Here is a 14313-nt window from a genome sequence, read left to right on the forward strand (position 1 = left end):
TAATGGTATCTAGAGAGGTAATGTCCAGGACTAGGACAATGATGGTTCTGATGTATTTTGCCCTTGTCAGACCTCATTTGGAGGTTCATATTACATTTCCTGGTGCCTCATTTTTGAGCATGCTTTGATAAATTGAAGGATATCCAAATGAAGGCTACCCTCATCTAGGGAAAGTGCTCATTCTACATAAGAATTGGTTGAAGATTTAGGGCATGTCTAGCTTGGAGAAAAGCAGCCTTAGAATAAAACTGCCTTCAGATTTTTGAAGAGTTGTCACATCACATGGGGACTGATTACTTGTTCTGCTTGGTGTACCAGAGCGGGACTAGGAGCAAAAGCTTTTAAGCTTTGTAACAATTAGAGCCTCTCAAAAGTAGTCTGCAAGTTCTCTTTCTAGAACTCTTCAGGCAAAAGCTACACGACAACTGGAATGTGTTGTAGAAAGGGGTAGATTCTCAAAGTGTTGCTTGAACTATTTTTCATCTGTGATCTCTTCCAACTTTGACATCATGGGATCAGTTTAAGTCTGCTCATAATACAGATTAAGGCATTTTGCCTCCTGTTAGATATGCATTGTTTATTTGAAGTCTTGTTCTCAAAACCAATAGAGACTATTTCACTAAGGTGTTTATGCAATTACATTTTTTCTGTTTCTGCTCAGAAAGACTATATAAGGAAGATCATTTAGAATATAGTACCTTAAATACTAAATGTGGGGTTTACAGCTTTCTTTAAAATGGTGGCAGCTGATCGAAAGAATTTCACAAGGGACTTGTAAGATCACCTTGCTCTTTTTTTCATGCCTGAGGCCAGAGCTGAACCCAGGTCCTCCCCACTGCAGGCCTGGTGCTCTATATACACTGTCCCTCGCCCAGCTAGTTTTGCTCATTCTCATTTCATTGTCAAGTGAATTTAATATATTTTTCCCTCAGAAAAATCAGTAGTGTTGAGAGCTAACTTCTACCTATATTGCTTGTTTTCATCCATAAAACAGTCAGAAATTTAGGTTAGAGAGCACACCAAATGAAAGATAAAGCAGAAGGCACACAGTTTTGTTTTGTTTTTTAAATGATACTTTTGCAAACTTAGAGAACTTGTTGTTAAATTGTGTATATGTTGTCTAGGAGATGTGGTATTAGCTAAGATAGATGGTAAAGATTAGAGGTTTGAAATAGTTATGATCTTGTTGTCTAGAATGCAGATGTGATTTGCTGCACGTGTGTGGGAGCAGGTGATCCAAGGCTTGCCAAGATGCAGTTCCGATCCATTTTAATTGATGAAAGCACACAGGCTACTGAACCAGAGTGTATGGTACCAGTTGTTCTTGGAGCCAAACAGGTAAATTAGAATTCTTTAGGAACCAAAAGATTTTAACTTAATAGCCAAATTTTGGGGCATTGCACGTTTTTAGTTGTGTGCCTCCTTCTTGTGTATGTTCTTCAAAGTGATTAAAAGTTGTCCGTGTTCTCTTTTCATGATACAGTTGATCCTCGTAGGAGATCATTGCCAGCTGGGTCCTGTGGTCATGTGCAAGAAAGCTGCAAAAGCAGGCTTGTCTCAGTCGCTGTTTGAGCGGCTAGTGGTATTAGGAATCCGTCCAATCCGCCTGCAAGTGCAGTATCGAATGCACCCTGCCCTTAGTGCTTTCCCATCAAACATCTTCTATGAGGGGTCCCTTCAGAATGGTGTTACTGCAGGTAAAGAACTTTTCCAGATGATAGCAGGAGCCCATGAAACATGTCTATTGCAAATAGATAAATTTTCCTGTTTATCCTTTCTTTCATCCCAAAGAAACCTACCCCATGATCTTTAAGCAGTTAACAAGTTTTGCATTTTTTAATATAGTCCCTGTATCAATATAATTTTTTAATTGCTTGAATAATTTTGCATATAACACCAAGTTTTGGATGAACCTAATAGCACAGTAAGGAATCAATATATGTCTTAGGTAGAAGTCGTATTTTGTAACTCTAAGCAGCCAATCAACTTTTAGCCCTCACCTTAATAGTTGGAATGGAAGATATGACAGTTGGCTCTTTCTTTTCAAATTATAGCTGATCGTGTAAAAAAGGGATTTGATTTCCAGTGGCCCCAGCCAGATAAACCAATGTTCTTCTATGTGACCCAGGGCCAAGAAGAAATTGCCAGTTCAGGCACCTCTTATTTGAACAGGTAAATAGGCCTAGGTGTCTTTTCCTGTAAGGAATCTCTAGTTAACTTTTGAAGAGGTAGCTATTTTAATGTTTCTCAAATCTCAGTAATAACTGATGAAATTCCTGTAAGATACCTTCCCAAGCTCATTCCTTATCCTTTTATGATCTCTAGTGATCTTCTGTGTATAATACTATATAGACCCATGCTTTAATGTATAAGTGATCCCTTTGCCAGTGACAATTATATACCTTTTATTCCTTAGTCATCTGTTTCCTAAATTGTCTGTGGCCTCCAAAAAAACTACCTACCCCCTATAGCAAAACTCAGCCTTCAAGAAGCTATTTTTCCTCAATGGCAGTAAATGAGACCAGCTCCCTATATTTTTCTAAAGTTAAATAGATTGGTACTCAAATGATTGTTACTGTACCTACTCTTTAATAAGCCTTTTAAGTTTGGTAGGAATTACCAGAACTTGTGCTCTGGGGAAATAGCCCTATAGGAGCCAGGATTCCATGCATGCCTCTCAAAAGTGGGAAGGGATAGGGGAAAGACTTAAGTAGAGTTATTATTGTACATATTGGTTGCATGTGTATGTGTGTACATGCACATACACATAAATGTATACAGTTCCTATTGAGTAAAAATTAGCAAAATCTAATTTAATTAAAAATTGTCTTTTCAGAACCGAAGCAGCAAATGTGGAAAAGATAACTACAAAGCTACTAAAAGCTGGTGCCAAGCCAGATCAAATTGGTATTATTACACCTTATGAAGGTCAGCGATCTTATCTGGTACAATACATGCAATTTAGTGGCTCCCTGCATACAAAACTCTACCAGGTAGGTATATTGTTGAAATGTAACATTTTCATAGTATCTTTATCCCATCTTGCCCTATATTGTGCTTTTTCATGACATTATAAAAATGGGTCAAGTAAATTCAGTCAGGGACAAATTAGAAATCTAAAGACAAAAACATCACTAGAGAATAGTGAAGATGTAAGACAATAGTGTACAGCACCATATGAAAAGAGGAAGTATGGTAGAGGGTGTTGGGACCAGAAGTGCCAGAAAACAGATGGAATTCATTCAAGCCTGCTGCCAGCTTACTTGTGAGCTTGGTTTGGAGTCATTGCTCTGATACCTATTACCTAACAGTGGGCCAGTCACTGTACTTCCCTAGAATTCCATTGCCTCATGTAAAATTAAAGGGGTTGGACCCGGTAGCCTCTGAGGTCCCCTGGTGTAGGCATCTATGATGCTACGGGTCTATGAGTCTGATTATCTCCTTTTTTTTAACACTCTTACCTCCCACCTTAGAATCAATACTACTCTGTATTGGTTCCAAGGCAGAAGAGTGGTATGGGCTAGCCAATGGGGGTGAAGTGACTTGCCCAGGGTCACATGGCTGTGTGTATGTGTGTGTGTCTGAAGCCAGATTTGAACATAGGACCTTCCGTCTCTAGACCTGGCTCTCAATCCACTGAGCCACCCACCTTCCCCCTGCATCTGGGCTTCTAAATTGAGGTTTATTATGATGGGGGTTCAAGTGGCAAATGGTAGAATGGGCCAGACTGGAAGAGACCCAAAACCTAGACAGAATCTTGAGATTGTGCATACCCACAGAAGCATTAATTTAGGCCAAATGGCAAAAGCTCAGAGTGGGTCAGGACCCCAAAAGGACCCAGAAGGAAATGGCAGAGGAAACTCAAGACCCAAGTTGTGCCAGAGTCCACACTTGGCAGCATAGGGTAGCAGCAAGAGTAGTCGCCTTTGTTTAAGGTGCGAGTTTAGAGTTATGGCTGCATGTCCCCAGTGATTGGGGATCACCTAGCAAGGAACCTTTGGGGTTCCCTTGTCACAGTAGTTGGACAAATGAAGACTTGAGGCTTGAGAGAGATGTTCTGACATAGAATGGCTACACAGAGTTAACACACTTGCATGCATGGATTCTAGGGGTAACCAGGTACTGAGTTAGCCTGGAAAACATGTGGGATTTGGAGTCATGTGACCTGAGTTCAAATCAGAAAACATTTGAGGACTTTAGAAACCATCAGGTCCCAACTCTCTGGTTTTCTATATGCCAGAACAGAAGTTCTTGACTTAGTTCACCAATCCTTTTAATCCTGTTGAATCTATGTCCTTGAGGCCATAGACTATGTCTTAATTCACTATCTCTGCTTTGGATATGATTATTAATGGTGGTTAAATTAAGTCTATAAAATAAAAATAATGCTTAATTGACATGTTTCAGAAGTGTTTTATGAATGTTATAGAAATATTATCCATGTTATTAATAAGATTTTATCTCACCCTCAGCCACCATTTAACAAAGGCTTATAATATATATACATGTATATATATAACATCAGATCGTTATCTTCTTCAAGAATCATAAACAAGACAATACTGTATCTACTTAGCATGTTATAATAGCTCTGATTGACATAGCTTGATAGGATTTTTCTTGTTTTAATTATTGAAAGGAAAAGTTATTCATTAAGCCATTTCAACATGTTGATTATGTGGTGCTTCTCTCTTTTCAGGAAGTGGAAATAGCTAGTGTTGATGCATTCCAGGGACGAGAGAAGGACTTTATCATACTCTCCTGTGTGAGAGCCAATGAGCACCAAGGAATTGGATTTTTAAATGATCCCAGGCGTCTTAATGTGGCTCTTACTCGAGCTAGGTACAAAGATTTCAACCATTTTCTTCCTTTTTATTTGATGTAGGCTTTGCTTATGGAGAATGATAGTTGTGGGAAGAAGTTTGGAACACCTTGATTTGGGGCAGCAGTTTCATATGCTTATTTGGGGAAAAGTCTTCTTCCTAGTCTTGTTGTTAGAACAAGACTTCCCAGAGTAGAAGCCTCTTGTTAGATTTATTTAATCAAACCTACCTCCCACTTATAGCAACACTTTCTAGGAAATACTGTGAGTAGTTGAATGTGGCCATTATCTGACAGTTCTTCCTGTAGAAGTGCCTCTTCTTAGCATTAGATACACCTTGTGCACTTAAACCAGCAGTCTATCTGACCTATCTAGTAACAAAACCCTTTACAGCTTCAGTTTTTAAAGTAAAAGCTTTCTGTAGAAGAAAGGGCCTTTCTTCAGAAAAGGCCTCTTGTCCCTGAGAGAATAGGATGCTTCAACCCCAAGTTTCTCTAACTCATTGAGGAACCTTCTATGTGCCTCACTGGAATCTCTGAAGCAGTAATGGTAGAGAATCCTTCCAAATGTTAACATTTTTATAGAAGGCCTATGGGGTCAAAGAGCCCTCCTCGAAGGCTGCTTTTTGTGGTTGTGAATGAGCTAGACTTCTGGGTTTGCAGTCTGTGGGGGGTTGGGGGGGGGCACTTCTTCAGTACTCTAACCTTGGGATGAACCCCTAGAATAAGAGGTTTAGCTAGAATACATGATAGATTAGCTTGGTTGGGAGGTTCTGTCAGGACATAATGGAAAAATGAAAATTTTGAGCTAGTGTGCCACCTTGAGTACTAGACCCCCTCCAGACCTAGAGGATAATTCAATCTGCTAATCATCCTTCTAGTTCTGGTAGTCTGAGGGTCTGAGAAGATTTGGAGATATGCTGTGTATGGAGAGATATCAATGCCTTGACTAGAACCCATGTGGTTCTGGGCTCTGGACTTCTTAACTTGGATAGCCTCCAGAGAAGCATCATAAGGGGACTGAGGGCCCCAGAAGTACTGAAGAATCAACCTGAGAGTGAAGTGGTATGATATAGAGACAAATCCTTGGGCTTGATTCCAGAGACAGGCAGACAGGAAATTTCAAAGAAGCCAACTAAGCCTTTATGCTATAAAGAAACATTTCCCCAACTTTTAGATCTACTCAAAAGTAGAAGTGGTGAATTCACTGCCTCAATTAAGCACTCTAACCAAAGTCAGGGGGATCACCTGGATATGTTATAAAGGAGATTGTTTTTGTATTCAAGTGTTTCATTCCAACTGAAATTCTGTCAAATTACTCCCCTCTTGGTTCGAATTTTAATCTGTGCACTCTTAACTCTTGAGGGCATTTCTGCATTGAAAATGCATGTGGTTTTTAAGAAGCTTTTTATGTTGCTATTTTCTGCTTTAAATGATACATAGGGTGTTTTGTGGTGGTGTTTTTTTTTTACTGTTTTTTAGATATGGAGTAATTATTGTTGGCAACCCAAAAGCTCTCTCCAAGCAACCACTTTGGAATCATCTATTGAACTACTACAAGGAACAAAAAGTACTGGTAGAAGGACCCCTGAACAACCTCCGAGAAAGCCTCATGCAATTCAGCAAGCCCCGGAAACTTGTCAATACCATCAACCCTGTAAGCGATTCTATGTTTGACTTGAGTGAAATGAGGGCAGGCCAGAGAAAGAAGCAGGACAGCAGTGCCAGGAACAGCAGAATAAGATTAGGAAGGAGCCTAAGGGCTTCAGTTCTATACTTGACTGCTCCTTACTGAAGGGGAACCTTGGACAAAAGACTTCACTTCTCAGTCTAAACTGACAAATGAGTAGCATGGACTTGCTGGGCCTGTAAAGTCACTTTGTTTTCTTTCCTTTTTTTTTAAGACCCTTCCCTTCTGTCTTCAGATCAGTATTGTGTAGTGGTTCTAAGGCAGAAGAGTGGTAAGGTCTAAGCAATGGGGGTTAAGTGACTTGCCCAGGGTCTGAGGCCAGATTTGAACCTAGGACCTCCTATTTCTAGGCCTGGCTATCAATCCACTAAGCCACCTAGCTGTCCCTTGTAAAGTCACTTTCTATTTTGTCCTGAGATGTTCAGTGTCAAATCAGGCTGTATTAATCATTTAGAAAGTATATTAAGAACTGTGGAATGGAAGAATATTAAGGTACCTTTTGAATAACTAAGACATAGTTTATTTAAAAACAAAACAGGGAAAGTAGTGGTAGAAATCATTTTGAATTCCCAAAGCAAGCTTATTTTTTTGCTTAAGAAGGAAAACTGAGGTGTTTGCTTGTATCCATCATTATACAGCTGTATCTTTTTTCCTCTACCCAGTTAAGACATATCTTTGCTTTAAGAGGAGGTGATACTACTTGCTATTTTGGCTATAAATGGAGTAATGAGGAGAAGATAGGGACTCTTTAGAAGTGTTTACCCAAGTGTTTTGTGGAATTGGGAGTTTTTCTTATTTATTACACTGCTATAAAGTCATTAATGGCATTTGGTACTAGAAGGAGGATGTGAAAGCAATTGTCAAAGAATATAATTCACATAGATATCCCAGATTAGCATTGCCAGAGGGTCTGCTTTTTAAGTTGGGTTGTTTTTGTTTTTGCAGGGGTGGGAGACCTGAGCAGCAAGCTGAGGTTCAGGAGTAGGGAAAGAGAGTTCAACTCTATGGAGTCAGCAAGTGTTTATATCCCAGGTTTCAACTATCTGAAGTAGGTCTTAGAATGAGCCCCCATGGTTATAAGGGGCTCTACTGTATTAGAGAAACCCTGCCAATGGCATAAACATTTTATACTTTTATATTTTCAACCCAAGTGGAAGAGAAGAGAGACCCAGATTAAATTCTAATTGATAAACTTTTTATATATTATTGCTTCTTTCATTAACTTATTTGATCTAGCTAGCCTAAGTTCTTACTAGCAGCCCTAACTCAAGCATATAATACCTAGGAGTAGGTGGCAAAGTAGAGTACTAGACTTGTAGTCAATAACACCTGAGTTCACATTCAGCCTTACCAGCTGTGTGACTGAGTAAGTCACTTAACTACTGTCTGCCTTAGTTTCCTCAACTGTAAAATGGGAATAATGGTAGCATCTACCTCCCAGAGGTGTTGTAAGCTTCAAATGAGATGGTATTTGTTAAGTGCTTAGCAAACCTTAAGGTAAATCTAAGTATTCTGTGATGTACAATACACTCTCAACCTCTATTACATTTCTAGGGAGCCCGGTTCATGACTACAGCCATGTATGATGCACGTGAAGCTATCATCCCAGGATCTGTCTATGATAGGAGCAGTCAAGGTAAGAAGAAAAATCCTAACCCTGCATTCCCTGATACCCTCTTATTCCAACTTCTCTAATATGCAATCTGTTGTCTGCCTCCATTTTTCTCTGTTTCTTTCTCCTTGCCTCTATTCATCAGGCTTTGCATCTTCTCTTCGTGTACTCAATTGAAATTGCCTTGTTATTGCCAAATCCAGGGTACTTTTGTCCTTTTTCATTCTTTTGGAACTTTCTTGCATTTGATATTATTGGCTACCTCTCCTTAAAATCCTTTTTTCCCCTTGGTTCTTAGGATATTCCTTCCTCTTTAGCCATTATGCCTCATTTTCTTTTGGTTTCCCTTCTTTTCTCTTCCCGTTGCTTATGTCTCAGGCTTAGAGCCTCTGTTCTCTCCAAAGTTAGAGACTAGGCAGCTCCCGGATGACTCCTGGTCTCCACTCTCTATTCCTGTATCCTTACCAAAATTCCCAGCATCTCAGAATTCCCAAAGATCTTGAACTATTCACTTGGATCTGCTGTCTCCTGAAAGTATATTAGAAGGCAGTGGGTTACAGTGTGGGTAGTGCCAGTGTGACAAGGCCAAGAAGACTTGAATTCAGATCCTACCTCTGGTATTAATAGCTATAATATATCAAACAAATTTTAAGTATTCACTCTAAGCTAAGCATTGAAGGTACAAATAGAAAACTGAGACATTCCCTGCTTTCAAGGAGCTCACATTCTAATTGGAGAAGAGATATAGGTCGGTTCAATTTACAGCAGATGAAAGGACCTAGATGGTATTTGAATGCTGACAGGGAAGGGAGTAGGCAGATTGGCAATGCCCCCGGGACCTTGGTGGGCATATGGTCCCTGCCCAAAAAGATACTGGGGCCCTTGGATACTTCTCCCAGGAATAAGAATGAGTTCAGCATCCAGGGCCTGGGGAAAACTGAGCCACAGGGGGCAAGGAAGCACCTGGGTAAGTGGTACAGTAATGAGTGTTCCTAAATACCTACTCTCAGGCCAATTTGGGAGGCTTAAATAGGATCATGTTCAGAAAGTACTCAGTCTTTGTCTTTTCTATTTTGGTCTATATCCAAGCTCCTTATGTTCCCCTCCAGACATTTTTCCTTATTAATTTTCTTCTCTGTGTCCATTTCAACAGAATTACCTATCTCCCAGAATTACCTATTTCAAAATGTCAAAATGATAGTGAAAAAGTCAGAAATCCTGGCTTTCTAGGATATTCCAGTTCTCACTTCCTAGCTTTCAACTTTCTTGAGTCCCAGTTAGCTCCTCTTCAAAATGAAGATAAGAGTTATATTTACTTTTAGACCCTGGTAATTCCATACAAATCAGGTGAAGTAACTGCACCTTAAAGGGCTTGGTCAACAAACCTTACAGCACAACTACTCTTAGTTGTACTTACTGCCACACCCACACACACAGAACCTTGAGCAAAGGGCTCCTTATTTCTTGCCACAGTAAATAGAAACTCTTCTCCCCAGCTCTTAACGATCTTCCTTATCCTGGCCCCTCCCCTTGGGGTAGTTAGTAGAAGGTCAGATGAGTAGCACTGCTAGCTAGCCACCCTGGCTTTATCAGAGACACATATACTGCTTCCTCTCTGAGCCTGTTTATTCATTTGTTAAAAGAGAGTCAGATTCAATAGTGTGAATATATAAGGTTTTCTTTTTTACCCCAGTGCTGCACCCAAGACAACACAAATCCTGGTTTCTCCATGAACTAGGCTTCATTGGGCTCCTGAGCTCCTGTCATTCTGAATTCTTTGCTATACCATTGATATTTATGTCCTCAGTACTTGGTAAAGAACTCTGGCCTCTAGGCCTGGAGAATGTAGTTCATGTAAAAGAACATCCAAAAGTCCTGTAGTCCACTGGTGCTGAGAATCCATTTCTGTGTCAAATGATTTGCATCATGGTCAGCTATTATTATCATTCCTATTAAGACATTGTGCTGCTTACTGTTGTTTGATGGTTATCTTCTCCAGCTAAATTCTAAACTATTGAAAGGCAAGTTGATTACATGGTAGGTCTAAGGTAAAGGATTCAATACTCTAATATGACTTAAAGAAAATGTCCAAAAATGAGGTATCTAAGTAAATGTTGCCCCCTTCCACAGTATTGGAAGGCTATGCACTTGTTCTCTTAGTCCTGCCATTAACTTTTTAGTCTTTTTAGACTGGGGGGGGGGGGGGGGGAGGGGATCAGACTCTTAAATTAGTGCCTCTGGAGTCATTTAATCCAACCCCTGCCTGAATCCTTTCAAAAACATTCCAGCAAGTAGTCATCCTGCCTTAGTTTGAATATCCCCTAGTGAGGAAAAAGTTACTGCCTCATTAAGTGCAGCTTATGCCATTATTGGATCATTCTGAATGTGGGAAACACTTGAATGAAATCGAGCCCAAATCTGCCTTCCCAATCACTTTTCTCTGTTGGTGGGGAAGACTTAATTGTTTTAAATATATTGAACGGTGACAGATCTTCACCCTTAGAAGATAGATTTGATTTTTGGAAATTGTCTGAAACCATTTGGACCCAAACCTGATAGATATGCATGTTTCTAGTCAAGAACTCGGTGTGATTACAAAATATTAAGACTGGTTTTCTTGTGTGGCCTGTTGAATTGTCTTAAAAAACTGTTCTCACAGAGGAATTTAAGAAATGTTTTTAGCAAAGGCTTGCTGGAGGTAATACACAGTCACAAAAAAAAGTGACTACTTTGGCAAGTAATTCCTCAATCTAGCCATCTTTAAGATGAAGTTCTTCCCAACCCTGATAAAGTATAATATAGGAGACTGGCTTGTTTCATGACTCAAATTCCTACCCTATACCTGTTTTAGTTACTTCAAAAGAAGCTTTCTAGTCATCTCTTTGCTTTGAAGCTTCATTTAGTCTAATTTCACTCTGTTCTGTTTCATAGGGTTAGAGCTTTATTTTATTCCTTGGAGAGCTTGCCAACCCTCTTCTTTAGGAAACAGCATTATTAATGTGTTAGCCTATATTATTGTGTAGGTAAACAACTTAAGGTTTTAACTTTCTAGGACGTCCATCGAACATGTATTTTCAAACTCACGATCAGATTGGGATGATTAGCACTGGACCTAGTCATGTCACTGCTATGAACATTCCTATTCCTTTCAACCTTGTGATGCCACCAATGCCACCACCAGGCTATTTCGGCCAAGCCAATGGACCAGCTGCAGGTATCTTCCCTACTTAAGATCTCCTTGGGAATAATCCTGTATAGGCCCTTGCCATTCTTCCCTCGTGTTCTGGCAGAAACTGTAACGGTCAACTTAATTCACCTGTGTATATACTGTATAGAATTTTGGAATTGGGGCCTTGGTTTGAATCCTCACTTTGATGCTTAAGCTTGTATAATGCTGGGCAGTTCCTTCCATTCTCTTGAGTTTTCTCCTCTGTAAAATGAGCATTTTTTTGAGACTGGTCTCAAAGATCCCTCCTAGCCCTATTAAATCTTTTATAATGACAGTAATAATGACTAAATAATGACAGTACTAATGACTAAAGCAAAAATGGGACTATTTCTTTTTAGGCCGTGGGACACCAAAGGGGAAAACTGGTCGTGGGGGACGCCAGAAAAATCGCTTTGGGATACCTGGAACTAGCCAGTCGAATCTTCCAAATAGTCAGGCCAGTCAAGATGTGGTATCCCAGCCCTTCTCCCAGGGTCCTTTGACTCAGGGCTATATTTCCATGAGTCAGCCATCACAGATGAGCCAGCCAGGGCTCTCCCAACCAGAATTATCCCAGGTAAGTGAGATCTCATTTAACATTATTGGTTAAACTTATTTTGTTCAACTTGTCCTTCTTTGAAGGGAGAGAGAATGGTAGGTGCTAGAGGCAGAAAAGGTGGGAACCAGGTTGCAAGTGGGTTTTCCTTCTGGCTGTTTACATACCTCCCCTGAAGAGCCTTGTGCCTTGAGCTACATCCCTGAGAATTGCATTTTAGCACTTCAGCTCTAATAGTAAGAGATTGCAGGGGGGTTGGGGAAAGTCAGTTGAGATCCTTTATGAAGGGGGAGGGGTCTCCAGGTTGCCAGATGGTCTTAATGCTGGATTTTAAACCGCCCCCCACCAATTTTCTTTCTCAGGACAGTTACCTTGGTGATGAGTTTAAATCGCAGATTGATGTGGCTCTGTCACAAGACTCTACATACCAAGGAGAACGGGCATACCAACACGGTGGAGTGACAGGGCTGTCACAGTATTAGAGTGTAAGGCGGGCTCTGGTGGGAGCGGGGTAGGGACTGAGGGAGCTGTGTGCTTTTTGGCTTTGGACTTGCTCTGTTGTCTTACAGAAGTCTTCTCACACATCAGGCCTGAACCTTAGAACGTTAATTTCTCACTCTTTTTTTTCCAAATCGTAGACCACCTAAAAACATCAAATTCCTAGAAATGGCTCTAATGGAAAACTTAAATTTGTAGAAGCAGATGAGAACATACTACAATTCTAGGGTAACAGTCTAGTCTCATCTTATAGAGATTATAGCTCTCATATAAAATGGCTTTTCCAAAGCCACCAAGTTAGTTAGAGGGGAAAGCCATGACCACACTTCTGGTCTCCTGCTTTCCTTAGTTGGTATTCTTTTGACATCCCCATGTCAACTCTGGGGGAAGGATGTTGGAACCATGTAAGCTCCTTTTAGAACCTTTGTTAGCAGTGTTTTTTTTTTTAATTTTTTAATTTTTTTTTAAACCCTTACCTTCCGTCTTGGAGTCAATACTATGTATTGACTCCAAGGCAGAAGAGTGGTAAGGGCTAGGCAATGGAGGTCAAGTGACTTGCCCAGGGTCACACAGCTGGAAAGTATCTGAGGCCAGATTTGAACCCAGGACCTCCCATCTCTAGGCCTGGCTCTCAATCCACTGAGCTACCCAGCTGCCCCCTCCAGTGCTTTTTAACAAACCTAACTGTTATATTCTTGCTGCTCTTAGACAATCCATATAAGTGCTGTGGGAAGGGAAAACTGTAGAAAAGGAAAACTTCAAAAAAGAGGATTCTCTTCCCTCCTTCTCCCCCCTTTACATTTGGAGTACCATATTAGAATTTGTTTTAAAATGGATTATCCTGCAATACATTGTACCCTTTAATTAGAAGATGGGCCTTTCACCTCTTTGACTATGAGGTTATTGGTAAAGACAAGAATGTTTCCAAATTCCCAAATCCACATTTCTCTAGGTCTTGGCCTAATCCTTTTAGTTCCCCACTGGTTATGTTCTACATATTACATAATTTCAGTCTTAGAAACTTACCACTTGGGAAAAGGGGGGGGGGGAAGCTGGGTAGCTCAGTGGCTTGAGAGCCAGGCCTAGAGATGGGAGGTCCTGGGTTCAAATTTGGCCTCAGACACCTCCCAGCTGTGTGACCCTGGGCAAGTCACTTGACCCCCATTGCCTAGCCCTTACCACTCTTCTGCCTTGGAGCCAATACACGGTATTGACTCCAAGACAGAAGGTAAGGGTTTAAAAAAAAAAACTTACCACTTGGAGTGGAAATAATGGAAAATGAAGTGGAATGAGGCAAGGCCTGGCTTCATATCCTGGTTCCATCACTTACTAGCTTTGTGACAGCTTGCTTTTTCTGAGTCTCTGTTTCTTATTCTATAAAATTGGGATAGTCCTACTTGCCTTGTTTGCATTAATCAAACTTTCAGGGTCCACTAAGCAGAAGACATTGTGCTAGTTCAAAGGGGAAATACAATGATGGAGGAGTTGTAGTTCTAGTAGGGAGAAGAGGCAATTCCACCAGTAAATAGATTCTAGAATGATCATGCCTCATGCGGGAGTGCAGGTCAGCAGTTTAAACCCTCACATTTCACCTGGTCTATCCCCTCTGGCCCTCACAACCCCCTATAAAAGGAGCTGCTGCTGCCTCTGTTTGACAACTGAGGGATCAAGTGATTTGTCTCTAATCACAGGTATCTCAGGTAGTTTTATAGTACGGTTAGACTGGAGTAGCTGTGAATGACTCACATTTATATAGCTTATTGCCACTTACAAATTAAGCGCTTCTTTTTATGGCAACCTTTTGACCTGGCAGTTGGTGTTTTTTTATTTAAAAAATTTTTTTTAATTTAACCTTTATCTTTTGTCTTAGACTCAATACTGTAAATTGTCCCAAGGCAGAAGGGTGGTAAGGGCTAGGCCAGTGATGA

The 14313-nt window shown here is 40.4% G+C and overlaps 1 protein-coding gene across 2 annotated transcripts in view; it reads left to right on the forward strand.

Moving 5' to 3' along the window:
* The window catches only part of UPF1 (UPF1 RNA helicase and ATPase), a 70137-nt gene that overhangs the window by 52513 nt on the left and 3311 nt on the right, over positions 1–14313 (forward strand). For both annotated transcript variants that reach the window (XM_003340740.4, XM_056822155.1), the window contains exons 14-23: positions 1195–1338; positions 1484–1697; positions 2055–2172; positions 2837–2993; positions 4700–4842; positions 6304–6478; positions 8066–8147; positions 11176–11337; positions 11691–11908; positions 12250–12372. In XM_003340740.4, the coding sequence (XP_003340788.2) occupies positions 1195–1338; positions 1484–1697; positions 2055–2172; positions 2837–2993; positions 4700–4842; positions 6304–6478; positions 8066–8147; positions 11176–11337; positions 11691–11908; positions 12250–12369 (1533 nt within the window). In that variant the 3' untranslated portion in view covers positions 12370–12372. The remainder of the gene's footprint in view (positions 1–1194; positions 1339–1483; positions 1698–2054; positions 2173–2836; positions 2994–4699; positions 4843–6303; positions 6479–8065; positions 8148–11175; positions 11338–11690; positions 11909–12249; positions 12373–14313) is intronic.

The sequence above is a fragment of the Monodelphis domestica genome, chromosome 3 (genome assembly GCF_027887165.1).
Source record: "Monodelphis domestica isolate mMonDom1 chromosome 3, mMonDom1.pri, whole genome shotgun sequence".
Lineage (NCBI taxonomy): Eukaryota > Metazoa > Chordata > Mammalia > Didelphimorphia > Didelphidae > Monodelphis > Monodelphis domestica.